Below are 27,819 nucleotides of genomic sequence, written 5' to 3'. Positions count from 1 at the left end.
GTTTCCTCAAACTTTAATTTCTTTTAAAATATAAATAATTCTGAGAATATTTAAATTATAATAAGGGTAAGTTGGTTTACTGATTTCCTTGAAACTCTGGAGGCCTGGAGCAGGGAAAAGTCATAAAAATGGAATGCATCTGTCTTCACAAATATGGCCAGGGATAGCAATTGTGCAAAAGTTAACTCTGAATTCTAACTTTTAAAATAGTAATAATCTAAGTTTTCTAAAATATTTAGATAAAAATATATTTGGTTGGGGCACCTAGGTGGCTCAGTCGGTTAAGCTTCCGACTTTAGCTCAGGTCATGATTTCATGGTTCGTGGGTTCCAGCCCCACGTTGGGCTCTGCGCTGACAGTGTGGAGCCTGCTTGGTATTTTCTCTCTCTCTCTCTCTCTCTCTCTCTCTCTCTCTCTCTCTCTCTCTCTCTCTCCCCCCACCCCCGCCCCCCCCGCTGATGCGGTCTCTCTCTCAAAATAAATAAATAAACTTAAATAGTAATAATAATAAATAAAACTACAAATCTTTTTATGGCCCCATCCTAGACCAGGCTTTAATCCTCCACTTGACTTCACGCTAAGATGTCTCACTTCCTTTTCAGAATGTGAAGACTGGAATACATCCAGCTTTACAGGCATTGGCCTTCATGTCCATGTTTACTGTCCTGCGAAGAGGACTCTCTGAGAGGAAAGCCCCTTCAGTTTCCTTATTGCTGTCTGTTTTGTTTTTTTAGAGAGAGTAAGCACAGGCAGGGGAGGGGCAGAGAGAAGGAGAGACGGAATCCCAAGCAGGCTCTGTGCCATTAGCACAGAGCCCAATGCAAGGCTTAAACTCACAAACCTTGAGATCATGACCTGAGCCGAGATAAAGAGTCTCAGAAGCTTAACCCACTGAGCCACCCAGGCGCCCCTCCTCATAGCTGTCTTGAGGACCACTCCCTCCCTCTCATCCTCCCTCCTCTCCTTCCTCCCTCAGATCTTCAATTTCTGTGACACAACTTTGACTCTTTTCTTGGTATTGTCCTAAAAGAAGCTATCGAGTAAGAGAGAATGAAAACTTTCAATACATCCTTTTTAAACAAATAATTCTCTTGATCGATTTCATCACACATAACTCAAGAGTATGCAACATAAATGGCAGCTATGAAAAAAATTACTAGGAAGGTAGCTGCAGATATTCTAAGCAACTTTTCCCACCAGGATATTAAACTGGACGTGGTTTTATAAAACCTAGAAAACAAGAAAATGGACAGGCTGGTGCACCGAGGAACAAAATAAATATTTTATTAAATTAATGCAGGTGTAAATAATGACAATTAAAACGCAGAACTAAGTATCATCTCTGCCTATGTCTTTTACAGTGAAACACAAGACAAAGATATAAAGTGCCTTACAAATCTAACACCACAAGAAGGCATTAACATTTAGGAATGGAGTGAACAGACTGTCCTCCAACTCAGCCAGAACCCTCTCTTGTACCTCACACAGAGGATACAGTCACGCAAACAACGGATGCTGTACAAATGAACGTGTACAAAAAGAGAACAGAAGGAGTTCTGTTCTGTTGGAGATTCTGTTTCTTCAGCCTTGACATGTGGCAAAGCAAAGGTTTTCCTTGTTGATAACACAGGTAGATGGCGAAGACAGAAGGAATACGCTGGGGCCTCCAGAGAGGGCATGTAAATTCAAAGTTTTGAAAAGCAGTATCTTGGATCTTTGTAGTGATGAGAACTGGTAGGACTCAAGGGTTCAGGCACAGCTCATGGGCCTTTTCTAGCACAGGTGAGAGTCAAAGTACAGTACTGGAATTTCAAAAAAACAAAAACAAAACAAAAAACAAAACACAATAAAACCCACTTATGTAGTTTTGCAACTGCAACATCAAAGTCTAGTTTATACTCAAGAGAAAACAGAGAGGAAAAAACAAGTTCCACACATGATTCGGTCATAGAGAATTAGTATTAAAGTCAGCCCTTAGGACTAGGTTGACCCAGTGTACCCTGGAGAACCCAAGGGTTTCACTTTGAGAAACACAACATAAACCAAATCCAAACTCAGTCACAGAGCACTCAACAAATGCTGTTGTCTAAATGTGGATGAAGTAATATTTAGGATGTACTAAGTCTTAGAAAAGATACTAACAGGCTATGGAAGAAGCAAAGAAGCAAAGAAGACATGACGCCCGGCCTCTGGGAACTTCACATTGGTTCCAGCCGCTACATGAGGAATAATATATTCAATAAAAATAGCAAAGTGCACAGCAGGTGAATAGTGTGTTACCACTTATGTGAAAAAGAGAAAGAAATAAAAGACATACTTTTCATACATATTTCTACATATATTCAGAGATGGTCTTTAGAAGACCACATAAATAAAAGGCAGGGATGGTTGCTTCTGCAAAGGAAAACTCGACGGCGAGAATGGAATGAAGACTTTTTAATGTCTTCTCTTAGATCTGAATTCTGAATCACGGAAAGATATGAATTCAAAATTCAACAGCACTTAAGTAAAAAGAAAGAACTGCTAAAAATAATACCAACATGACATATATCGACATCAGACTGCAGGGCAAAGGTAAGTAAATCAGAGGTAAATAGAATGAGAGAAAAGGGATTCAAGAGTTATCGTCCACAATTTTTAAAAATGCTGACTTCTCCTCATAAACTAAAATCACTTGGATTATGAAAATGTATTTTCAGCTTCTGAGGAACACACTGACTGGCATCCCTCCTTTTGGAGGCTTTTCCAGACTCTCCACACCGTCGCGGTCCTCCGGTACCTTATACTATGACGCTGCACTAAGTTGTAATAATATATTCTCTGACCCATCACTCCTCCATGCCACGAGCTCCTTGAGGAGAGCTACTTTGTCCTCTTCAGTCACGGCCCGGCAAAGTCCTGGACGTGCAAGGGCACTTCCTAAATGTCTCTGCTGAATGAATGAATTGCTTAAAGCAAAACACAGCCCTCAACTGTCTTCTAAAAGGCCAGTGAGTGACAGCTGTGGAAATCTCAGGTGTGATATTTACTGGCTCGGGCCAGTTACTTTATCCCTCCTCTCCCTCCACCGTGAAATGGGGGTAGCAACGGTGCCTACCACAATACAGTTGTCACAAGCATTACGTGACATTGTGTGTGAGGATGCCACATGGCTGTAATGCTGAGAGGTAAAATGGAACAGACACTGCAGTAACATACCTCACCTTAAGGTGTGAGAGTAAGAGTTTTCATGTCAACCAAAGTACTGGGGGGCTAAATAAGGTAATATCCTATACAAACCATCAGTCTGTTCTCTATGCTTCCTACGTCCTGGTAGCTGTGGTGGATACCAAGCACTTTATAAATACTACATGCCTTGGGGCACCTGGGTGGCTCAGTCAGTTAGGTGTCCGACTTCGGCTGAGGTCATGACCTCATGGTTCATGGGTTCCAGCCCTGAGATGCGTTCTGTGCTGACAGCTCAGAGCCTGGAGCCCGCTTCGGATTCTGTGTCTCCCCCTCTCTCTGCCCCACCCCTGCTCACCCACTGTCTCTCTCTCTCTCTCTCTCTCTCTCTCTCAAAAATAAAGAAACATTACCAAAAAATTTAAAAACACTACACATCTTATTGAACACACCCAAGTCACTAAGCAGTTTAGTTCCGTGGCAAAATTTTAACTTCCACCATAGTATTCCTTCAAAAGAAATCACTCACAACCACACTCACATGACAAGACTCCACACACTCAAAATAAATAGAAATAACATACTTAAATATTGCTGCAACACTGGGGCTCTCAATAACACAGACGACAAATAGAGATGCTGGTGAAGCCAACGGGCACTTCTGTAGGAACTGACCACTAAATCAGGGAATCTCAACTTGTTTTCCTAGGATGAGCGACGGACAATTTGGAAGTGTCCTCTCTCTTTCTCAGGTGCCCGTAAGTCTGAGGCCCCAGTCATGCTGAGGCCACAGGGTTTCCTGGCAGGTGACCCCTGCTTACACCTTGCTTTGTTCTCCTCTTCTCTCCTGGCTTCCACTTTTCAGTGCTTGGGCCTCTCACATCCGACATCATCTGCAGTTCGCCTGGCCCTCCGCATTCCTCTGGTCATGCTTACCCCTGACGAGCCCAAACCACAGGCTGAGAATCCCTGCTTTAAGATCAGGAATTTCAATGCTGGATTACGTCTCCTCAAATTGTAGATCTGGAGAGTGATCATGAGAAACATAACTCATGGTTGCTAGATGATATAATAAATTTGCAGTAAGAGAAAGAGGCAAATTATGTTTATGTCCAGTTACCTCTGCAGCATAAAGGGTGATCAACCTAGGTTTGTCCTAGTTTTAAAACTGAGAGTCCATGTCCTGAAAAACCCCTTAATTCTGGGCAAATGGAGAGAGATGGCTGGTCACCCTAAGATGCTCCTAACATTCACTGGTTTTACAAAACAATTGAGTGGGATGGACAGCATAATGAGACCTGCCTGGGCTTATCCAAACTAATTAGATTCCTTTAAATTTGGGTTTGTCATGAAGTTTCATTTCTATCTGAATTAGAAAGAATTAGAGGGGTGCCTAGGTGGCTCAGACAGTTAAGCATTAGACTTTGGCTCAGGTCATGATCTCGTGATTCATGGGTTCGAGTTCTGCATCGGGATCTGTGATAACAGCTCAGAGCCTGGAGCCTGCTTTGGATTCTGTGTCTCCCTCTCTCTGCCCCTCCTCCACTCGCACTCTGTCTCTGTCTCTCTCCCTCTCAAAAATAAACATTAAAAAAAATTTTTTTTAGAAAGAATTAGAAATCTTAATATAACTTTCTTCTTAGTTCAGGGGTGCCTGGGTGGCTCAGTTGGTTAAGCTTCCAACTCTTGATTCTGGCTCAGGTCATGATCTCAAGGTTCATGAGCTTGAGCCTGGGCTCTGGGCTACAGTGTGGAGCCTGCTAGGATTCTCTCTCTCAAAATAAATAAAATAAACTTGAAAAAAATAAACCTTTCTTCTTAGTTCAATCAGCTGGGTGAGGTCTTTCTACCTTTTGTCAATGCAGACATTTGTGGTGAAATGAATGTTAGTGGACAGGTTAAGAGTAAGGATCAATGGTCAGGCTAGCGGGCTCCAAAGCCTGATTTTTGTCAGGTATGTGTTCTTGGGCAATTTACATGATCTTCTTAACCCTATGTTTTCTCTACTATAAAATGGGGAATATTCCAGTATTTATCTCTTTGATTTTGTGGGGGAGAGATTAAATAAGGAACTGCCTATGCAGTTAACACAGTGACTGCTACTCAAGTTCTCTATCATCTATCCATCTGTCATCCACCCACGTAACTCAACTTGGTCCCCCCTTTTGCAGGGAGGTGTTAGGATCCAGAGCAATAAAAATTTAGCAGAGAGAAGTTACGTCCTCCTGCCATCCCCAAAGCTGTGGACCAGGGGCTGTTCCTCAGTCTCCTGGCTGACAGTGAGAGGAGGCCCCTTATCGCAGGTGGAGGTAAAGAGGAGCCCATTGCTCTAACAGCCAGCATTCTTTACAGTGAGGGGAGATTATAGCTGATGGCTTTCTTCTTGTTAACTTTTTGTTTCTTTTTCCTTCAGCTTCCTCACCCCTGCTAATATTCTTACCATTTTGTTTCTTTGAGTTCATATCTGTGGTGTCACATTTTTCCACATCCATTGTTCGCACTTCAAAAAAAAAAAAAAAGAAAACAACAAATCATATTTATCCCCATATAACATAACTCTACATCCCATGCAGTGACTCAAGTTTAAATTCCAGGTTCTTAGGAAACATTTTTAATCCCCTAGGAAATCTGGTAGACTTCCAAATTTATTCCATGGGTTCCAACCCCTGAGGTCAATTCAACAGTTTAGGGCATATTCTTTTGCTGCTAGATTTTCTTTCTTTCTTTCTTTCTTTCTTTCTTTCTTTCTTTCTTTCTTTCTTTCTTTCTTTCTTTCCTTCTCCTTCCTTCCTTCCTTCCTTCCTTCCTTCCTTCCTTCCTTCCTTCCTTCCTTTCTTTCTTTCTTTCTTTCTTTCTTTCTTTCTTAAGTTTGTTTGTTTCTTTGTTTTAGTTGTCATCTCTATGCCCAGTGTGAGGCTCAAACTCACAGCACTGAGATCAAGAGTCATATTCTCTCCTGACTGAGCCAGCCAGGTGCCCTGCTCTGAGATTTTTTTTTAGCAGTATATACTTTTATTCTCCATCCTTCCCTCAGAGATGGACCATATTCCAAGGTACTTTATTATACACTAGTTTTCTAGTCATTCCTAATGCCAAAAATTATTTTTCATGGGGAAATATTCAAAATGCAAGGTGGCAATAGTCACTTCCTTGGACAAATCAACTCCATTTCAGGGTCATCATATCATTGAAACTTCATCCTTACATTCTGGCTCATTGTCTCAGTTCTGTTAAATACGTATTCTTTAGAAACAGCTGACCTCCACTTAATTACACCACTTTCCCGTATCCACTCACCCTATTAAGGGGTTGTGGGGAATTTCTCAACCACCACTGGAATTCCCTTCCATCCTCCACTTCCCTATTTGACCTCAGATAATTCTACACACAGATCATCATTGGATCCCCTGATATACTTCTCAAAGTATTGGGGAAATGTCTACTTTGAATCATCTTAAAATGGGAGGAAATTATTTGAATAGATTCAATTTCCTGGATTTTAATTGTTCCCATGGGCAAACAGAGAAACACATGCAAATTATTTCAAAAACTATATAGCACCCTCAGCCAGAAATCTTATAAAATACTCTATGGTAGGAGTATCACAGCTCTTCAGGAAAAACTATCTTTATTCCTTAGGGTGCCCAGAAACCAACTCAATACAGCAGTACAACTAATGCAAGACTTAAATTCAACCGAAACCGACAGGTATTTTAGCTTTTCCTCTCCTACTCTAAGTCTGTGGTTATTTGCATGATGGAAAGAAATTGTATGACGCACGGTCTTCTTTACCCTGTGTACACACCCATTCTCCCGCCCTCACCCCCATACACACGCTCTTCACCCCGCAATCCTGCTCGGCCTCACTGCCATCTCTACTCAACAGCGGAATGTCTTTGGGACACGCTGCAAAGGCAAATCAGGTTTCCCTGCAGCCGTGATCCAACTGTCACCCCCTTGGAAATGCTACTTCAAGGGCTCACTGCCATCCTCAATGTAAGCAATGGTGCAGAACAGCAAAAGGAGCAGGACTGGAGTAACGCATGACACACAGGTTCACACGCTAGCACAGCTAAGACCTACTTTGCATAACTGAAAGCTGGCCTTAGAAGTGAATGCTAATAGAAAGGCAGCATTTTATAAATCATTGTTTCCTAGTGGGGCCACCACTAACATTTGGGGCGGGAGGGCCCCCTGCTACATGGGACTATCCTGCACATTACACAAGACTTAGCAGCCCTGGCTCTGCCTATAAGAGCCACTGTGGCAACAACAGCCCCCCATACGCTTGCCCATATGCCCGGCGGCCCAACTGCAATAAAAGATATACCATCTTGTTTCTTCAGACAGAAAGTGACAGCCGGGACCACGACAAGAAACAACAGGATGGCTCCCAGAATCATGAAATGAGTTCTCTCATTTGCTGGAGCCAGAAATGGTTCTGAAAAACAAAAGAGAAAGAGAAACTAAAGATAACATTTTGACGGGAAGGGGTAGAGAGAATAACTATCCTCGAAGTTTAATTCAGATTAGCTTGAGGTGGCCAAAAGTGCCAGGCCAGCGAGCGGCCAGAACAGCGAGATGCCTTCGACATGAGAATGGGAACAGCACGGAAAAGAGAAAGAAGCCCAGGCTTTGGACAGACGGGCCTGGAGTTCAATTCTGCTGCCACTCCCTAGCTTTGAGGTCTCAGGCAAATCCTTTAACCTGCCCACAAAATGGAAATGATAATAAATTTATTGCGAGGCTAGCGTTTGTGAAGTGCTCACCACAGCAGCTCAGTACCACGTGGGAGCCTTATTATTCTCCTCGCATTCTTTAATGCAGAAGCCAATGGCTTGCTGTACGTGGTGGAGATGGGACATGAAGGCCACCTGGTCCTGGCAGAGAGCTCCTGCCTCCCCGTACACGTGGCCGCCACTAAAGGCCTTTTCAGGCTACCTTTTATTTCTCAGTTTGAACATCTCGGGCCATCCAATCACTCGTACCTGTCACCAATCTGTCTGGGGTTCCGTGCAGGAGGAAAAGGGGTTCCCTCAGCACATGATGCTCAGATACTGCTAATTCCCACCTCCTAACCATTAGTCATGATCCCTGATGGCCTAATTCAAGCTTTAAAACCACACAGTGGTCAACCTTTCTTTAAAAGCTTACAGTTTACAACCTGTTTATATCTATTTTATTTCAATCTCAAAGTTAAGTTGAGTTAGGCATGTAAGATATTAAAATAAAATCGCAGGTTATAGATGAGGAAACAAACACCAGCAATTAGGCGAGTTACTGTAAGCCTTCCCACAAATAAGCTGTCATAAAACAACTTTTAAATGGCAGGAGCCCATGAGAGCAGCCCCTACCAAAGTGACTCATAACCCAGTAAGAGCATCTCTTTAAGTTTCTAAACTTTTTTTGCTCTTTTCATTCACAGGACCAACCCAGTATTAATTACCTTTTCCTATTGTTTGACCTTTCCACCTAATTTCTTAGTTTTTTTTTTTTAAGTTTATTTATTTACTTTGACAGAGAGAGAGAGAGAGAGCACGCACAAACTGGGGAAGGCAGGGTAGAGAGAGGGAGAGAGAATCCCAAGGAGGCTCCACAATACCAGTGCAGAGCCCAAGTGGGGCTCGAACTCACAAATCATGAGGTCATGACCTGAGCCAAAACCAAGAGTCAGACGCTTAACCGACTGAGCCACCCAGGCACCCCTCTTAGTTGTTTTTTCTTAAGTAACTGAAGCTTTACTGATAACATCTAGTAGAAGAGGGGGCGTTGAGAAGTGCTTCTCAGAACACCTCTGGGGTTACATTAACATCGTACTCTCCTGTCTCTCTCTAAAGGTCTGAGCCTCTCACCAGACTCTGTATCCCACCTTACCCACTTCTGTAGGGTAGTAAGGAAAACAATAACGGAGTCTGCGCAGGCAAGAGTCTCAAATCCCTCTCACACGCTGTAGCTTATTTACCCCTAGGATAACCCTGCCTGACAGGTTATTGCTGTAGAAGGAGCGTGACACATGCAGAAATTGAGTCTCTTATGTCTTACGTGCTCAGCTGACTGCTTTGAGTTGGAATGTCATAGACCATATCTGGGGTTGGGGGACAGATGGGGAGAAATGACCTGTACCATTTAGAATAGGATAGATTTCCATTTGCTTGCTACCGGAGAAACCCTGGAAAGAAAGGAGCAGCTCTGATGTGCTCAGATCTGGACTCCTGAAACCCTGCCTGTGTTGAGTCTTCCTTTCAGATACTCCCCCAGACTCCCTCAGCCATAAGAGCATTTCCTACATGGAATGGGGTTGCCTTATCTGTTTAACTTTTCCTTTTCCTGGAGAGCCTGAATGGTGTCTTACTTTTCTATGAACCCCTGATACCTGGAACATAGGGCGTATTCAATAATATTTGCTGAATGCTTATTAAATAGCAATAGGACTCAGATGAGTGGAGGTGAGGAAGCATTTTTTAAATACAGTGTAATACATGCATTCATCTATTTAACACATGAATGCCTACAGTGAACACGCATCGTGCTAGAGGCCAGGGGACAGCAGTAGGCACATTTTAGTTGAGACATTTCAGAATATTACCTGGGATGACCAACTCAGCAGTACTGTTTCCCTCGGGACTTGATCTTTGAAGAAAAGTGCAGTAGAAAATCTCGTTAGCCGTTGTGTTGATTCTCAGCGTGCTGGTCACATTGAAAAGCTTTGTCTCCATGTTGGAAACAGAGATGATGGTTTTGCCATTCAGGACTTGATGGGTACTGTTTGTCCAGATGACTTCAGCGGTCGGGTAACCCTCAGCCTGACACATTAGTTCATGTTCAGAGGTGACAGGATCCACAGAAATTCTTTGGTTGATTTTTCGATATGGGGCTAGGTCATGAGCAAAAAGAAGGCAGGGCTTTTATTTAGGACAAAACTATGTATGCAGCTTGATGCTGTCTACATTAGAAAAAGTATCAATTCTGGCTGGTTCTCAGAGAAATAAGCTTAATGTTCAAACGTCTCAGCAGTGGGGAACCCCTGTTAGTTCTGTTTCAACTCTTTTTTAAAATTTTTTTAACATTTATTTATTTTTGAGAGAGAGACAGAGAGACAAAGTGTGAGTGGGGGAAGGGCAGAGAGAGAGGGAGACTCAGGATCTGAAGCAGGCTCCAGGCTCCGAGCTGTCAGCACAGAGCCCAATACGGGGTTTGAACCCATGAACTGTGAGACCATGACCTGAGCTGGAGTTGGATGTTTAATCGACTGAGCCACCCAGGCGCCCCTCCTTCAACTCTTCTATTCACAACTGGGCTAAGTTTGAACTTACAGGAACAACTACCTTGCCATAAAAATCATATTGCTTTTATTTAGACTTCAAGTAAATGTACAGGTTAATTTAAAGAGAAATGTCTTCCTGAAACCAATAGTCTTTCTATCCAAATATAAAGTATGTCTGTCCATTTACTCAAGTCTTTGTATGTTTCTCAGGAAAGCTTTATAATTTTTACAAAGGGCCAAACCATTTCTTCTTAAATTTATTCCTGGATATTTTCTTTTTGTTGCCATAAATCTATCTTCATAACATTGAACCTCTTCAGCTGGGCAGCACAGTTTTCTTAGACTTTATTTAATAAACAGAAAATCTGATTTTCATGTGCCACTCACCTTTTTTTTTTTTTTTTTTTTTTTTTTTTACTATTTTTCTTCTTCTTCTTTTCTAAATATACTTTATTGTCAAGTTAGCTAACATACAGTGTATACAATGTGCTCTTGGCTTTGGAAGTAGATTCCCATGATTCATTGCTTACATACAACACCCAGTGCTCATCCCAACAAGTGCCCTCCTCAATGCCTGTCACCCATTTCCCCTCCCCCTTCCCCCTATCGACCCTCAATTTGTTCTCTGTATTTAAGAGTCTCTTATGGTTTGCTTCCCTCTGTTTGAAACTATTTTTCCCCCTTCCCTTCCCCCATGGTCCTCTATTAAGTTTCTCAAATTCCACATATGAGTGAAAACATGATATCTGTCTTTCTCTACCTGATTTATTTCACTTAGCATAATATTCACTTTTTCAACTGTAGGTCAAGGATCAGAAATTAGGTATGAAAAAGAGCATGATATCATTATAAAAACTGCTATGTGTTCCTGATAATACTTTTTAAAGGTTAAATTTATTTTTTATACTAAAGTAGTTTCAGATTTACAGAAAGATTTACACCAAAGATAGTGCAGAGTCCCTACATACCTATCACCCAGTTCCCCCACTGCTGACATCTTACATTTGTCATAACTAAGGAGCCAATGTTAGTACATTATTATTAACTAAACTTCACACTTTGTTATATTTAACTAGTTTTTCCCTACGGTCCTTTTTCTATTCTAGGATCTCATCCAGAATTCCATATTATGGTACTTACTTTTTTGAACATTTTTATGCTATTCTTTATTTATTTTTAAAATCTATTTATTTGAGAGAGAGAGAGAGAGAGAGAGAGAGAGAGAGAGAGAAAGGGAGAATCCCAAGCAGGCTCTGCACTGTCAGCACAGAGCCCCACATGGGGCTCAAACTCATGAACCATGAGATCATGACCTGAGCCGAAACCAAGAGTTCTATGCCTTAACTGACTAAGCTACCCAGGCGCCACTATGCTGGCTATTTTAATAAATCATTTAAATAATTATTACACTCAAGATATAAAGTTTAAATTTTAGATCATCGATTAAAATTTAGCTCATCAGTTTAGGACCCTTTTAGGATTAAGATACCATGTGTACTGACTATTCTAGCAGATTGTTTAGTCTATTTACATCACCTAAGACCTTTATTCATGTTTTTTCATTACAAGCATGGTAACGAGCCATTATTATGCTGGTAATCTTTATTTTACTTCCAATGCTTCAGTGAAATCACTAGCGGTTCACCCAGAGCCTTAACTTTCCATTCCTTTACTAAAGGCCTAACAATGGCTTTATGATAAGATATATCCACAGAAATTTGATACAAAACAACCAGAAACAAAACTGAAATAATGATGTGATGTTTTTGTGCTCTTAATGAAACCACAAATAGAAACACTGGAAATCGACATAATGACAATTTCAAAACACATAAAGAATGGTTCTCATGAGTACTTGGGCCCTCAACATTGTATCTGTTATGTTCAAGAATTCTTTAAGAAAAATAAATCCACTGGGGCACCTGGGTGGCTCGGTTCTTGACTTTTGGCTTGGGTCATGATTTCAGGGTCATGAGACTGAGTCCCACGTCAAGCTCCGCAGTGGGCGTGGAGTCTGCTTAACATGGTCTCTCTCCCTCTACCCCACACACTGCTCTTGCATGCGCTCTCTCTCTCTCTCTCTCTCAAAATAATAAATCAATCAATCAATCCACTGATTATATACCTCCTGCAATACTATTACCATAACAGGTTCTAGTTCACATAGCACAGAGCTTGATCTCTGGACAATTTCAGTTTCAAGAGTAAAATCACAGATAACGGTAAAGGATTAGAGGTAAAAAGTTTGCTTTTTTACTCTTCTACTATAATTTTTAATGGAATAATAAAGGAGAATGTTGCTTCATGCTAAGAAAATGTATAAATGTGGTATACCTCTAAGTGCCCAATAAATGAGTGCATTGGTTCTACTCATGGTTAGATATCCACGGTATCAGTCTCTAAAGTAGGGCACATGTATTTGGGTATAAGAAGAAAATATGAGAACTTCCACTTATACATATTTTTATCATAATAATTAGGAAATAATCTAAGCTTAAAACTTTGCTAATTGATACTGGGGCTTGCTTCATATGCCACATGAGGGTCATATGGGAAGAGGGAGGTTTTACAACACCAAAGGGAGAATAGTGACTCATTTGGGGCTTATTATAGATTATCTAATTTTAAGTAGACTGAACCTGCTTACAAAATGAACAACTAATTAAAAGTTTCTCTGCAGAGAAACTGAAGATGGAAGATAATACTAAGAATTCAAGCACAAACCACAAGGAAGTGGCAGGAATGACACTTTATGAAGTTAAAAGAGTAAATGCCTAATTGGACCTGACAAGGTGATGGTTTGAAAAACCTAAAGACTGTAGATAATGCTGCTATAAATACTGGGATACCCGTATACCTTTGAATTAGTATTTTTGTATCCTTTGGGTAAATACCTAGTAGTGCAATTGCTGGAGCATAGGGTAGTTCTATTTTTAACTTTTTGAGGAACCTCCATACTGTTTCCTACAATAGCCAAATTATGGAAACAGCCCATATGTCTATCGAGTGATGAATGGGTAAAGAAGATACGGCATATATATACACACAACACACTACACACACACACACACACACACACCAGAATATTACTTAACCATAAAAAAATAATGAAATATTGCCATTTTCAATGACATGGATGGAGCTAGAGAGTATTATGCTAAGTGAAACAAGATGGTGAAAGACAAATACCATGATTTCACTGGTATGTGGGATTTAAGAAACAAAAAAAAAATGAGCATAAAGAAAAGGAGAGAAGCAAACCAAGAAACAGACTCTTAACCTATAGAGAACACACTGATGGTTACCAGAGGGGACGTGAGGGGAGGTGGGTGGAGGGATGGGTGAAATAGGTGATGGGGATTAAGGAGGGCACTTGTTGTGATGAGCACCTAATGTTGGATGTTAAGTGTTCAATCACTAAATTGTACACCTGAAACTGAAAAAAACCCTCCAGATTGTCAAGAACATCCACTTTGTTAACAACGAACTTCACCTTGAAGTATTAGCTAATGATAGTGAATCATCATAATTAGCGAGGCATTAAAAATATGGTATGTTAAATTTTTATTCCATCCTTTAAAATTTTCTATTTTTGTACATATTTTTAATGTTTGTTTTTGAGAGAGAGGCAGAAAGAATGTGAGCAGGGCAAGGACAGAGAGAGGAAGACACAGAATCTGAAGCAGGATCCAGGCTCCCAGCTGTCAACACAGAGCCCTAGGTGGGGCTCAAACCCATGAACCCTGAGATCATGACCTGAGCCGAAGTTGGATGCTTAACCGACTGAGCCACCCCAGAGCCCCCTATTTTTGTACATTTATGGAATTCACAATGCAGTAGGTTGAACCATATGAAATTAGCGATGTTCAACTTCTTTTACCTTTTAAAAAAGTCAATTTCTTATGCTATATCCTTTATATTAGCACAAGTACATCCTTTATAACTACACACACATATTAGCTAATCTACTTTATTGATGGGGTAGGTTATCAAAAACATTTACAGACTACTGGTTTACTAGATATAGAGCACACATGTGCTAATCCAGTGGTCATATCAAGACCAAGAAAAGTTCACAGTAGTTTTGAAGTCAATATACAATTCCATATATGCCCTGGAGGGATAAATACAAGGGGTAAAACCTGGTCATTAAGGACAGAGACTTAAGAGCTAGATTACCTGAGTTCAGAACCTGGCTTTACCACCTAATAGCTGAACTTGGGTAAATTACTTAATTTCTTTAGACCTCAGTTTCTTAGAAATATTTTTTTCAATGTTTTATTTACTTTTGACACAGACAGAGACAGACTGCAAGCAGGGGAGAGGCAGAGACAGAGGGAGACACAGGATTCAAAGCAGGCTCCAGGTTCCGAGCTGTCAGCACAGAGCCTGACACAGGGCTCGAACTCACCAACCGTGAGATCATGACCTGAGCCGAAGTCAGACGCTTAACCAACTGAGCCCCCCAGGTGCCCCGGAGCTCAGTTTCTTTATTCATAAAATGAGAATCACACCATACCCATCACTGAATCCAAGATGGCATCTATTGAAAGACACACTTAGATTGCAGAGATGGTCGAATATGAAAACATGCATCCTCCTACCCCATGATGGACCTCCTACCCCATAGAGTCATTTGAGGGTTAAGTGAGTTAATATAGGAAAAGTGCTTAGGACAGGGCCTGGGATGCAATAGCCACTACATACGTGTCAGTTACTACTAGGACAGCTACTAGAGCTGCTGCCGCTCCTCTCCTTACTACCTCTATTTAAGTGTCCTCAGACAGTCTTCTTCAGAAAGTACTGACAATTCCTCATGAACAGACTCAGAAATAAATTTTCACATATTCAAACTTGTTCATGTTTCAAAAAGGTTAGGCTTATCCTATTTGAGGAAATACTTCATTCATTCATTCAATAAATATATTTTTTATGTTCTTTTCAAGTTTGTTTGTTTGTTTGTTTGTTTTGAGAGAGAGAGAATACGAATGAATGTGTGCATGCACAAGAGAGCCAGGCAGGGCCAGAGAGAGGCAGAGAGAACCTCAAGCAGCCTCCATGCTATTAGCGCAGAGCCCACCGTGGGGCTCGATCTCATGAACCATGAGATCGTGACCTGAGATGAAATCAAGAGTCAGATGCTTAACAAACTAAGCCACCCAGGCACCCCATTCAACAAATATTGTGTGTGTGTGTGTGTGTGTGTGTGTGTGTGTGTTCTTGTCACACTCTTCTTGTATGCCAAGTCCTAGGGATAAAACAGTGATTAAACAAACCAAAATCTCTGCCTTTGTGCGAAATATATTCAAGAAAGAGGAGAGAGATAACAAACAGAACAGGCACATTTATATGATGTGTTAGATGGGGATAAGTATGTTCTGTGATACATTAGATGGGGAGGAACACTACAGAGAACACCTAAATGGGGATGGCTGGTGAATCTGGGGGGAGAAATGGGGTTGGTGGGGAATGACAACATGAATCCTTGGTTTGTATGAACAAATGAGCTTTATCAGGGTAACTATATAATAATTGAGTTCATCTAAAACTAAACTCTTACACATTTCAGTTTTGAAATGCTTCCCCTTTAAAATCCCAGGGTGAGTAAACTCTCTGTGGGAAAGCTGCTGTTAACTCAGGTCGACAGTGATGGGGAAAGGAACCTGACAGCATTACTGTGAAATCATTTGCATATGGAGATGACTCAGGAATTCTAACCTGCTTGAGTTGTGAAACTCATGAAAGAGGACATTTCCATGAATGACTCTGCCTCAGTGCATGTGAAGCTTGGTGGCTGGCTTGCTGTCAAGTGTAGTTCAACTCAACACCCAAGACCACTGTGTACAGATGACAAGAGAGATGGGACTAGGGTGCCAAAGTTAGTAATTTATAATACAAAATGGAATGGTCAAAACAAATCAGGGTGCCTGGGTGGCTCAGTCAATTGAGCATCCAACTCTTGATTTCGGTTCAGGTCATGATCTCACAGTTCGTGGGATTAAGCCCTGTGTTGGGCTCTGTGCTGACAGCATGGAACCTGTTTGGGATTCTTTCTCTCTCTCAAAAATAAGTAAATAAACTTTAAAAAACAAAAATAAATCAGACCCTCAAACCTGGATGTTCATCTGCTTTGTTCCATTAGGAACCCCTCCTTGGAAAAACCATCAAGGCTATAAGGTTTTCTATTATGTTGAACCATAGCAAAGGAAGTCACAGATCAACAAGGGACATTACAGAGCCCAGAGGACCTAAAAGAACACTCACACTCGCTACAGGACAACTGTTCCACTCTCTGCATACCTCCTAATGGCTGATGAGAGACCCCCTTTTCTGGAAGCAGAAATTTATACCCTATACTTCCTTCTACCTGACCACAGGATTTTGCTCTTTTTCTCCAACCCAGATCCAGCCATGCTGGCCATTCATGGGGCTAAGTCTTGATAATTTCTTCAATGCCATGAAACAGTTAGTGCCTGATATTTGCTGACAGACTGAAGGAAAGTTGAAAATCCCAACCTGGGACCTCACCGGCTTGCTGTTCTGGGGAAGTATATGGTAAAATATAATGAAAATTAGATCTACTTCCCAAGACAAGTGACATCTTCTTGACAACAGTAGTACTAATTGATCCAGAATCAGAAACTCAGTAATGTGCCATAAAATAGATGCATTTCTCCGAATTCCTACAAAATTTTGATTTTGAGTTTATAATGATCAGTTATCCCTTTATGATAAATATAAACTTTTTCTACTTATAAAATTGATCTTCCAATGGAAGGTGGGTAAACCAGGAATGGAAAGAGCAAGGAGGGTAATGATTAGATTCTGGTCACATACTAAAAGATCATCATGTAAACAAAAAAGGCAGGCAGATAATCTCAAAACTATGACTAGAGAGAACAGATTTCAGCTTAGTATCAGATAATAATTTCAATAAGCCTATGGACAGGATGTTGCTGTGGAAAGCATGTGAGCAAAAGATGCCTTAGGGGAGATTTCTGTTCTTTGGGAGTTTGGATTAGTTTCTCTTACTTGGGATCCTTTCATGTTTCAATTCTGTGAATCTAAACAGTGAAAGCAGTAGGGGTCAAGTAAGGTGTTGAAGGTGTTTTCCTTTTCTTAGCTAGTGGCAATGCAAAACTTTGAACCTAAGTGACCCGATGACGTATCTGTGGGTCAGTACCCAGGAATTTGACATTCACAGTTCCTCTGCAACACTCCAAGATAACAGTGGTACATATTTTCAAGATGAATATATGCCCAACGAGCCTAGTTTACACTGTCTCTGAAGAATAGTTTCCTTTGTATTCGGTAGGATTATTTTTTGCCTACATAGACTGACTTCAAGTCTTTCTGAATGTAAACCTTATAGTGGGGTTTGTTTTTAACATATTAATTGGGACTTGACACAGAGAGGCATAAAGGAAGGAAAATGATGGCAGACTTCATAAAATTTTAAGAAATTATAGTGGAATAAAAAAATTCCTGGAGGGACACACGAACAGTGGTTGCCATCTTTGTGTGCCATGGAAAATGGCAGTGAATGGAGGAAGGGCACTTTTGTAATTCATTTTACTCCCCTCCATAGTATCTGAATTATTTGCAAATACATATATTACTTTCACAATAATAAAAAAGTAAATACTAGAAATTTATATTTAGGAGAACTGAAAGAGGGCCCTGCCATGTTTGGCTCTAGATTCCTGGGGGCTGTTGAATAGGAAGTGTTCCCAGAATGCGCCCTGATGAGTGTGTGAAGGAATGAATGAACAGACTGACACCATGGATATCGAGGTCCACTTGCAAGAAGGAAATGTTCCCAGCACCAGGACACGGTTTTCATCAAGACTGGGCCCTCTTCACCTGGGGACTACTCTTACCATGAACTTTCAAAGTAATCCGCTTATAGTCAGCACCGCCATAGCCAATCAAGCAGCAGTAAACCCCGGCATCCTCCAGGGTCACATTTGTAATCTGAAGCGCGGCCTTCCCCAGGAAGAGCTGGTCCTTCAACAGCTGGGCCCTCTGACTGTAGCTTCTGTGCTGAACCTTCAGGTCTTCCTTCCCTTTCACAAACTGAATGATTTTCTTATCCTCCATTTCCCAGTAGACGATCAGTGAAACCAGGTCTAATTGTTCTTCTACGGGGAATCTGCACTCCATTGTCACATTGCTGCCGTACTCTACCACATACAGGTCCTTGGACACTGTGATCGTAAACGCTGAAGAGAAAGATGATCAGCCTTCAGAAGATGCGAAACTCCTCAAAAAATCTGCAGACTGACGCAGGGTTTACAAACACTTTATCTGGTCACTTATGTGATCATTATGTTCAAGGACTTACTTCCCTAAAATACGTATTTTATCTAGTGGCTTTGGAGCACACTTTGGAACCCTAAATCTCATCCATGAGTCAGAATAGTAAAATCCACTAAACAAGTTGCTGTCCCCAAATCATAAAACTATATTACTGTAGAAATATGACATGGTGATGGTGTACTTATAACCAGGAATACTTGGTTTCATACGGATACCCCCATAATGTCCTTTGGTTGGATACCTATTTACCTTCTAGACAGTCTGAATGATAGATTCCAACAGTCCTCTTTTCTTACTGTCCTAAACTCTTGACCAGCTGTCCAGCCAGAGGTACATGGGTATGGAGATTTAGGGAGGGTCTCAGAAAGATGCCAGGACTGTGTTACCCTGACACTTTCAACGTATACTATAATTCTTCTGTAGAATATACTCACTGGGAAAAGCAGGTTGCAGAGGAAGGTGGATATAACGATCCTGTTCTTGTTTAAAATAAATGAATAAAAGTACATACATAGACCATTTCCCCAGATATTTTCAGGAATTATCCCTGGGAAATGGATAATGGGTAGTAGACAAATAGCTAATGGATAAGTTTTCTTTCTTTCAGTTTGACCATATTCCCCGTATCTTTGGCCAATGAAATGGGTTTATGAAACAAAGAAGGAAAAACAGAATGTTCTCTAAAAAAAAAAATGACATCCATTTAAAATAATTATTTTAGTTTTTAACTTATGGTAAAATATTTCAAATATAGAACCTAATGAAACGATCTGGTGTCTTACCTTTCAGCAAATGACAGTAGGCCATGAATGCAAAGACACTAAATATCCTCATTTTTCTGGAGTGACCGAATTATGGAAAACACAAAAAGAAAAATGCTTTATTCAATGATGACAGGTCTTGGCAGTTCTCACTGAAATAGTCTTCTGATAACCAGACAATGCCTGATTCATAAATGTGGAAGTGCAATAGGGAATTTAGAAGTTTAATACCTTTACTTAATATCCCACAGTCATATAAAGCCAAATGGAAAAAAGTTACTATGATGAGAATCTTTATTTATTATTATTTTTTTGTTTCAGAAGTAGAATTCAGTGATTCATCACTTACATATGACGCCCAATGCTCATCCCAACGAGTGCCCTCCTTAATGCCCATCACCCATTTAGCCCATCCCCCCACCCAACATCCCTCCAGCAGCCCTGTTTGTTCTCTGTGTTTAAGAGTTTCTTATGGTTTGTCCCATTCTCTCTTTTTATCTTATTTTTCCTTCCCTTCCCAGAATCTTTAAATGTAATTACAAGGTCTGAAAATAACTTACACTAGAACTCAAAAGACGCCAAGGAGAAAATACTACACTAAACCCTCTCAACTATTTCATGTTTTTTCTGCAGTGGAACATATCTGGAAATCCAAACCTGCTCTGTGAAAAATTTCAAAGGAGAGTCTGACTTCCACACCTCCCACCTTTTAACTCTTTTTTTCCCCCTTCATGGCACCTGAATATTTTCATCCTACCCTTAACTACTCAAGCCTTCCATAGCACTATCCCAACCACGCCACCTCTCTCCCAGGAGCCATCCTTCTAAATCTCCTCTTCTGTCCTTCACTTATTCCAAATTATAAATCCTATTCTCTCAATAAAATTGATTCTACAAGTAGCAGGAGTCAGAAGGAGAAACAGTAGGCTCCAACCAATTCATACTAAGATGTTAATAACTCACAGTCACTCTTTCTATTCTTTATTAACACATTCTCCCTCTTGTATTATACATGTATTTACACACTTTGAGAAGTCAGTTTTCCCTCTTAAGGTCTCTTTGACCTCTTGTATACATACAAAAACTCACAACTGATCAATTAATCTATGCTACACATATATAAGACAGAAGATTTAGGCTAATACACAAATAGCTCCTAAAAATCAAAAAGAAAACTACATACAACTCAACAGAAAATGAGCAAAAAGTTCTAGCATACAGGTCAGAGAATAAGAAGTACAAATGACATATACACACAGGAAAGAATGTTTAATCTCAACAGTTTTTAAAAAAGTATAGTTTACATTAGGTACTATTTTTCACTTATCAACCTAGCCAAAATTATATAAAGATTCCTAATATTTAGTGTTTGTAAGAAATGGACAAATGGGTTTTCTCACTAATGGTAGGAATGTGAAATTATACAGCCTTTTTGGGATGGCAATTTGGTAATGCCCATTAAAATTTTAAATGTATATATGATATATGAGCTCTCACCTCCTCTCCTAGAAATATATCCTACAAGAACACCTACGTAAACAATACATGTAAACCGATGATACTACTAACACTAGCCCCAAACTGGGGAATACTCCAGAAAGCCTAAAGGGTTAAATAAATTTTGTTATAGTCATACAATGTAATACCATTAAGGATAGAATTGTAGTGACTTTGCAAAGCTGTAGAACATAATTTGCAGAGCAGTATATGTAGCAGAAATCTACTGTAGTGAAAACAAAGAAAAATCTGTGTGTGTGTGTGTGTGTGTTTAGACATAGGAAATACCCAGAAAAATCCATACCAACACGCTGATGGTGATTATCTCTAGGAGTGAAATCAAAGGGATGATAAGCAGGTTTTCACCTTTTTATAATTTTTAAAAGAAAGAATGGGAGAAAAAGAAAAAAAAAGTAGATGATCTTACTAATGATTTCTTTGGTGTTTCTGTGTACACATTTTCAAATAAATGGATATGTTTCCCTTTAGTTATCAGAAAAACATAAAAATGAATTTAGTGAAGCATTTCATCCTGCCAACCCGCAGAATGTTTGTGAGGCAGAGTAGCAGAAGGGACAGAACCCTGGAACCTCAAGCATCAGAGTTGAGGTAGAATAATGATATTTATTTTCCTGTTTTTTTGTTCATTATTAGAATAATATAAACACATTGAAGAAAATGAGAAAAGAAGGGAAAGATCACCCACTATTCCATTACTTTAACCTGGGAAACAATTGTTAATGCCAGGATGTATTTTTGGTGTCCAAGTGCAGTGGGGTGGGGGTGAGGATTGCTGGTCTCCAAGAATGCTGTCTTTGAGCATCCCACAAAGCACAGGACAGCCACCACAGCAGAGCAGTGTCTAGGCCAAGCTGTCAACAGTGCTAAGACTGAGAAACCATTATGAGCATTCTAGCAAATATTTTACCTCTGTCCTTTCCCCTATGAATTTTTTAAAAAACAATTATAACCTTATCCTACATTTAACACTCATTTTTTTTCATTTAGTATTACAATACAAACATTTTCCATTTTACTGAATGATATTCGTAAGTATCTTACTGTTTCCATAATGGTTACTTCCCCTATAGTTAGGCATAAGATTGTTTAAAAATATCATACATATTTGTGTATACAGCAAATATCTGGGAAGTGCCTACTGTGTGCTCAGCCCCATGCTAGGTCCTAGGATAGACTTTCCCCAAGTGGAATTGTTGATCGAGGACAAAGAACATTCTGGGACACCTGGCTGGCTCAGTCGGTTAAGTGTCCAACTTCTGATTTTGACTCAAGTCATTATCTCATCGTTCATGAGTTTGAACCCCACATCAGGCTCTGCACTGATGGTGTGGAGCCTGCCTGGGATTCCCTCTGGAACATCAGGGCAGCTGGTCTAAGAGAACACTGACATCTTCCTCAAGTAAGAAACTATGATGGTATATCTGGATTCCCCGACAAGAGCATTCAAAGAGCAAGGAAATTTGAACTAGGAAAGAAATGATGGTTCATTCTGGATGGGGAAGCAGGTTTGTGCCTGGGGAACTCAGTATAATCCTTTGGAACTGATGCTACCCCCTCCATCTCCCAAGGGTAGCCAGGGTAGGAGGAAAAGATGGAAAAGAATTCAAGCTTCCTTTCTCAATAAGTAGGAGTAAGCAGTGTCTTGATATCTGTTTGGTTTAGAGTTTCCTTTGACTTTTACCTGATGTAAATGAACTATAATTTGATTTTCAAAAAAATTTTTTTCCTGGAGTTTGACAATGTAACTACAAAATGAAAATCCACCCCATCAATAGATCAAGAGAGTTGACCTAGTAAACCCAGCTAAACCCTGCGCCCAACTCCCTTCCCTCGGTCACCCTGAGACCCTCTTCTATGATTCCCAGGTGACTTCAAATCCCAGCAGTACTTCTGTGGCTTCCTGTAAGACTACACTCTAACTACTGTCCTGTAACCTCTGCCTACTCTCTTCCACCGAAAAAGGCTAATTTTTTCTTTAGACTATCGTAGACCTTAAAAACTGCTGGCAACTTCAATGGAAAGTGGCACTATCCTGAAGGTGATTTTTCAATTTGCCTCAAAAGGTGGCTCAGTGGGTTGAGCCTCTGACTCTTGATTTCGGCTCAGATCATGTTTTCATGGTTGGTGGAAATCGAGACACATGTCAGGCTCTGCGCTAATGGTGCGGAGCCTGCTTGGGATTCTCTCTCTCTGCCCCTACTCCACCCCCCAAATAAAATAAACATTAAAAACATTAAAAACTTGGGGCGCCTGGGTGGCGCAGTCGGTTAAGCGTCCGACTTCAGCCAGATCACGATCTCGCGGTCCGTGAGTTCGAGCCCCTCGTCAGGCTCTGGGCTGATGGCTCGGAGCCTGGAGCCTGTTTCCGATTCTGTGTCTCCCTCTCTCTCTGCCCCTCCCCCGTTCATGCTCTGTCTCTCTCTGTCCCAAAAATAAATTAAAAACGTTGAAAAAAAAAAACTTAAAAAAAGGGCTTTAAAATATTCAGGCTCTTTGCCTGCCTAAGTAGTTAAACTTACAAGAGTTTGCCTGAAGGAAATAATCAGCAATATTCCAGAGATTTACATTCAAAGATGTTCACTGAATGGCTAAGATACTTAAAACACTGTAAATAATCTTTATGTCCAGAATGGGATATTAATTTTGCCTGGTTACCCAGTAACATGGAATGCAGCCACTAAAAAAACTGTATCTACATGTACACACATATATACATACACATATATACACATACATACTATGAGTATGTGTGGGTACATATATCACATTTTAGAAGACTGTTTAATCCACAGAAAATCATACAAGGTATTTCTTAGATGCAAACAAGGTGAAACAATGTGTTATAAAACAAAGACCATGATCAATGTGTCCAAAGGCTCCATTTGGAGCCTGCAGGTCTCCCGCAGGTCCTCAGCGCAGGCAGCGCGAAGAACTCCTATTGAGGTTTCCTGGATCTTACAGTAGGAGGGGATCCTTAGGAGATGCTGCAGGTGTACGACGTACTCAGAGAGCAGCTGAGGATGGACGAGGACCCAGGTGTCCGACCTCCAGCCTAGGAATTTCCCCCTAGACTCTGCTACCTAAGTCAGGACCATATTCAGGAACGCGCGGAAACTTATACTTACAAAACTGACATGAAGCAAAACTGAATCCCACCTGGCGAAAGGCTAAACGTTTTAGCTTTTCCTATTAACCTATGCAGCTGATCTGCTCTATTGCCCCATCCAACCAGCAACGCTTTCCCTCGTCCGCCTCCCCTCTCCATTCCAAAGGTCTACAGAGCATTTTTTAAAGCGCCAACCCCAACCGGGACAGCCAGCGAATCCCGCGGTGGGCACCCCATGAGGGAAGGACGCTCCCTACCTGCCGGCGGGGAGACTGGCGGCGCCTCCGCACGCGGTGGCCCCGGAGCTGCTGCAGCAGCAGGTGGCGCGGGTTCTCGCGCTATTGAGCTGGCGGGGGCGGGGCGGGGCGGGGCGGGGCTCCGCCCCACCCGGCCGCAGCCCCGCCCCTGAGACGCCGGCGGGCCCGTCGTCCTTGATCCGTTCTCTAGGCTGGGCTCGTAGTGGGGAGTTAGCGGTTGCGTTCTAGGAGAAAAAGTAGAAACCGAAAGCGAAAATAGAGGCCCGGGTTCTTGTAAATCAGCTGTTAAAGAGAAAAGCTTCCGCATTAAAGCAATCTAATAATTCCGACCTATTCTTTTAAAACAGAGGTTGAAAAAATAAAACAAAGGTTGAAAACAAACTGACGTCTGAGCTGATTACAAAGACTTCAGACGGCTTTTATTTTAGGAATCCAGACACCTGACGTTCTGCCCATCAGGTTCCCCCCACCCCCCAACCCCCACAGCCTTCTGATAAAAGCTTTTCACAAGATGAGGGTACATCTTGTCGTAGCTGGATGTAATTCCACAATACATACGAAGTAAAATGTCAAGCCCATATGGCTTTGGTTTTTATTCTAGAAAGTACGGGTGTGTGTAATAGGAAATATACTTTTAATACGTGAATTTTGAGGACTTCCTCAAAGTTCCTCGACATAATGAAACTTAGGTTGCTTTGACATGAAAAGAACTTCCCATCACCAGTTACATCTTTTAAGAATGCTCTCGATCCCTGCTGTCTTGCCATCCTTGGGGGTTCAGGTTAGGTTAGCACATTCTAGGCGAAGATTAGGAAAACCCTCCGGACCGATGGAGGAGACTAGCTAAAAACCATGTGAGTCACACAGAGGGTGATGGCATAATTTACTTAAGCGTTCCCCATTGCTGGACTTGTAGGTGCTTCCCTCTCTTCCTCCTTCCTTCTTCCCTCCCTTCTCGTCTCTGTCTCCCTCTCTTTGTAATTTAAAAAATTTTTTTCAACGTTTTTTATTTATTTTTGGGACAGAGAGAGACAGAGCATGAACGGGGGAGGGGCAGAGAGAGGGAGACACAGAATCGGAAACAGGCTCCAGGCTCCAAGCCATCAGCCCAGAGCCTGACGCGGGGCTCGAACCCACGGACCGCGAGATCGTGACCTGGCTGAAGTCGGACGCTTAACCGACTGCACCACCCAGGCGCCCCTCTCTTTGTAATTTTAAATTGGTAACCTGAACTCTTCATTGTTTTGACTTTCCTGCTTATTAATCTCAACTGCAATTCAAAATACTGCATAACGGATGAATATCAAGTTGTCCATTGTCTTGGTTATGGCATTTGCTTCCCAAGTAAGACTTCACATTCTCAAGAGTATCACGTTTTTATTCTTTAACCTAGAAAAATACTGAGGGTGATACTGCTCTAAAAATCTGGTAGAGAGTGTGAAATTCTCTTTAGCCTCAATCAAATTGTAAATATACTTGGAGATTCAGCTGAGACGCTCCCTCTTTCAAATCTCTTTTTGAGGCCACATAGTGGAATACGGCAGTATTATCCCAACTTTGTCTGATACTTTCTATTTTATCTTTCATTTTTCTAAAAATGAGAGTTAAGACCCAGGACACAAGATTTCATGACCTGTGAGTGTGGTCATGACTGTTGTGTGAGGGAAAAAAGAAAGAAAAAAACTGTCTCTAGAGCCACCTGCTGCTAACTAGCTAAGTTATCCTGAGCAACCAATTCACTGAGTAGTAGTGAGGATTAAGTAATATCCTCTTAGATGGCCTCTATGATCTATGAATAATTTTTCAAACTGAGAGGAGGGGGGAGGGAGGGTGTTTAGTTTATTGTTTGCTTTACTAAGGTGATGTCCAGGGTCTACATAATGATCAACAGAGAAGGCAGAGAGTGAATGGAATCTGCCTTTCTCTGAACTCAATGATGGGAATGGAAAATATTTACTCAGACTGCTGCTCAGTGATTTACATATTAGTAATTTGATGATTGCTGATCTTATTCATCTTCCCCACCTGTTTTCACCCTTCAGCCATTGATTTCCCATACAGCTTATCAAGGTTCTTGATGAAGTTTTTGGTACCTTCTGGAGATATTAAAAAACAAACAAACAAACAAAAAAACCAGGATGTGTTTAGAAAAAAGGAGAATTTATCACTTCAAAAAATATATGCGAGTCTGTATGTTACCATACTGGAATTAAAATTAAAAAACGTAAAAATATACATGAGAATCAAAACAATCCTGACTTTGTGATTTGGGTAACGTAGACGGAGAAGTGCTGAGACAGGAGGAGACCAGTGAGAAGCCAAAGGTGTGGAATGAGACATCCAGATCATCTTCAGTATTGCCATATCCTTTCTCGCTGCTCTTACTCTATTCATTTTGAGAGGAAAAAACTCATCATTGCCAACGTGCCATTTCTCAGGGTGTTTCTAAGGTTGACTCGCATCACAGTTGACTTGGCGTAGGTGTTTAAATACAGAATCCAGGTCTCTGCTGAATCCATTTCTCCTGGGGCTGGTCTGGACATGCACATTTCAACACCATCCCTGGGTGGTTCATGTGCACACTAAAGTTTTGAAAACTGATGGTATAATGTTTAAGGAAAAACTGAACCAAGAGTTCTTTGCAAGTGCAGACGTAGCACCCTTTCCTGTAATTTGGTTAACGAGTATCAGTACCACCCTTCACTCTGGTTCTGCCTATCCCACTTCCACATTTGCCCTTAAAACGAGAGAGATGATCTTTGTTCTGTTCTTAAGAGGAGGATAGACTGTAGGTTCTGAACAACTGGGCTTGAAGTGCCATTAGCAATTTCCTGGTGAAGGAGCAATTTCCAGTAAACTTTCTTGATCATCACAAACAGGATAAAATAAAGAGACTTTAAGAATATCAACAACCTGCTTGGTTTGCATTGAAAGTTTACAAATGCATTTTATTACTAGATAGAGAGAATATCCAAATGTGTCTCCACGTTCTATTTTTGATTGTGTGCAACTGTAAACCGCTGCCCTGTGTTATGCCCATCTCTCTCTCTGTGTCCCTATCCGCCAACTCCTGCCTTCTGTTGGCTTCCTCCTTCATCATCTGTTCATAATCTGTACATCTGTGCCAAACAGATTTCATTGATAACACTTTGCCCTGGTCACACAAGTGTTTAAAATACAGGAGTAATTCACACACGGGGATGGTCAGAGAGAAGCAGCTGTCGTCACCTGACACCCGTGTTCAGATGCTTCTCTCACTTTACACTGTATTTGTCTCCTTCCTCCCTGTCCTCAGCTGGGGATGGGCTGGCCAACTGAAGAGTTCTATCTAGTCTTCAAAGGGGAGCTCCCATGCTGTGGGCACTTGAAAACAAAGATGAGATCTCCAACAATGTCCCCTGTCCTCAGGAATTAATAAACCCACAGAAA

General features: G+C 41.1%; 2 protein-coding genes across 3 annotated transcripts in view; both read right to left on the bottom strand.

The window, feature by feature from the left end:
* The window catches only part of PDCD1LG2 (programmed cell death 1 ligand 2), a 94,326-nt gene extending 90,236 nt beyond the window's left edge, over positions 1 to 4,090 (bottom strand). Inside the window, exon 1 of the mRNA XM_058695845.1 lies at positions 3,987 to 4,090. The gene's annotated coding sequence lies outside the window, so the exon portion shown is untranslated. The remainder of the gene's footprint in view (positions 1 to 3,986) is intronic.
* Positions 1,261 to 24,497, bottom strand: CD274 (CD274 molecule). 2 transcript variants are annotated; one of them, XR_009251893.1, is made up of 8 exons: positions 24,391 to 24,497; positions 19,531 to 19,586; positions 18,310 to 18,651; positions 9,752 to 10,039; positions 7,496 to 7,606; positions 5,606 to 5,665; positions 3,987 to 4,188; positions 1,261 to 1,802 (listed from the first exon to the last, which is right to left on the bottom strand). XR_009251893.1 is itself a non-coding variant. In XM_058695848.1 (7 exons), exons 2-7 carry the CDS (start codon positions 19,580 to 19,582, stop codon positions 4,166 to 4,168), a joined length of 876 nt encoding a protein of 291 aa, XP_058551831.1. In that variant the 5' UTR covers positions 19,583 to 19,586; positions 24,391 to 24,497; the 3' UTR covers positions 1,261 to 4,165. The 2 variants fall into 2 exon arrangements, 1 of the variants encoding a protein (XP_058551831.1); XM_058695848.1 differs by having other exon boundaries at positions 1,261 to 4,188.
* Between the last annotated feature and the right edge of the window lie 3,322 nt (positions 24,498 to 27,819).

This window comes from Neofelis nebulosa, chromosome 12 (genome assembly GCF_028018385.1).
Source record: "Neofelis nebulosa isolate mNeoNeb1 chromosome 12, mNeoNeb1.pri, whole genome shotgun sequence".
Lineage (NCBI taxonomy): Eukaryota > Metazoa > Chordata > Mammalia > Carnivora > Felidae > Neofelis > Neofelis nebulosa.
The sequence above is the reverse complement of the archived record's forward strand: the minus strand, read 5'-3'. Positions and strand labels throughout refer to the sequence as shown.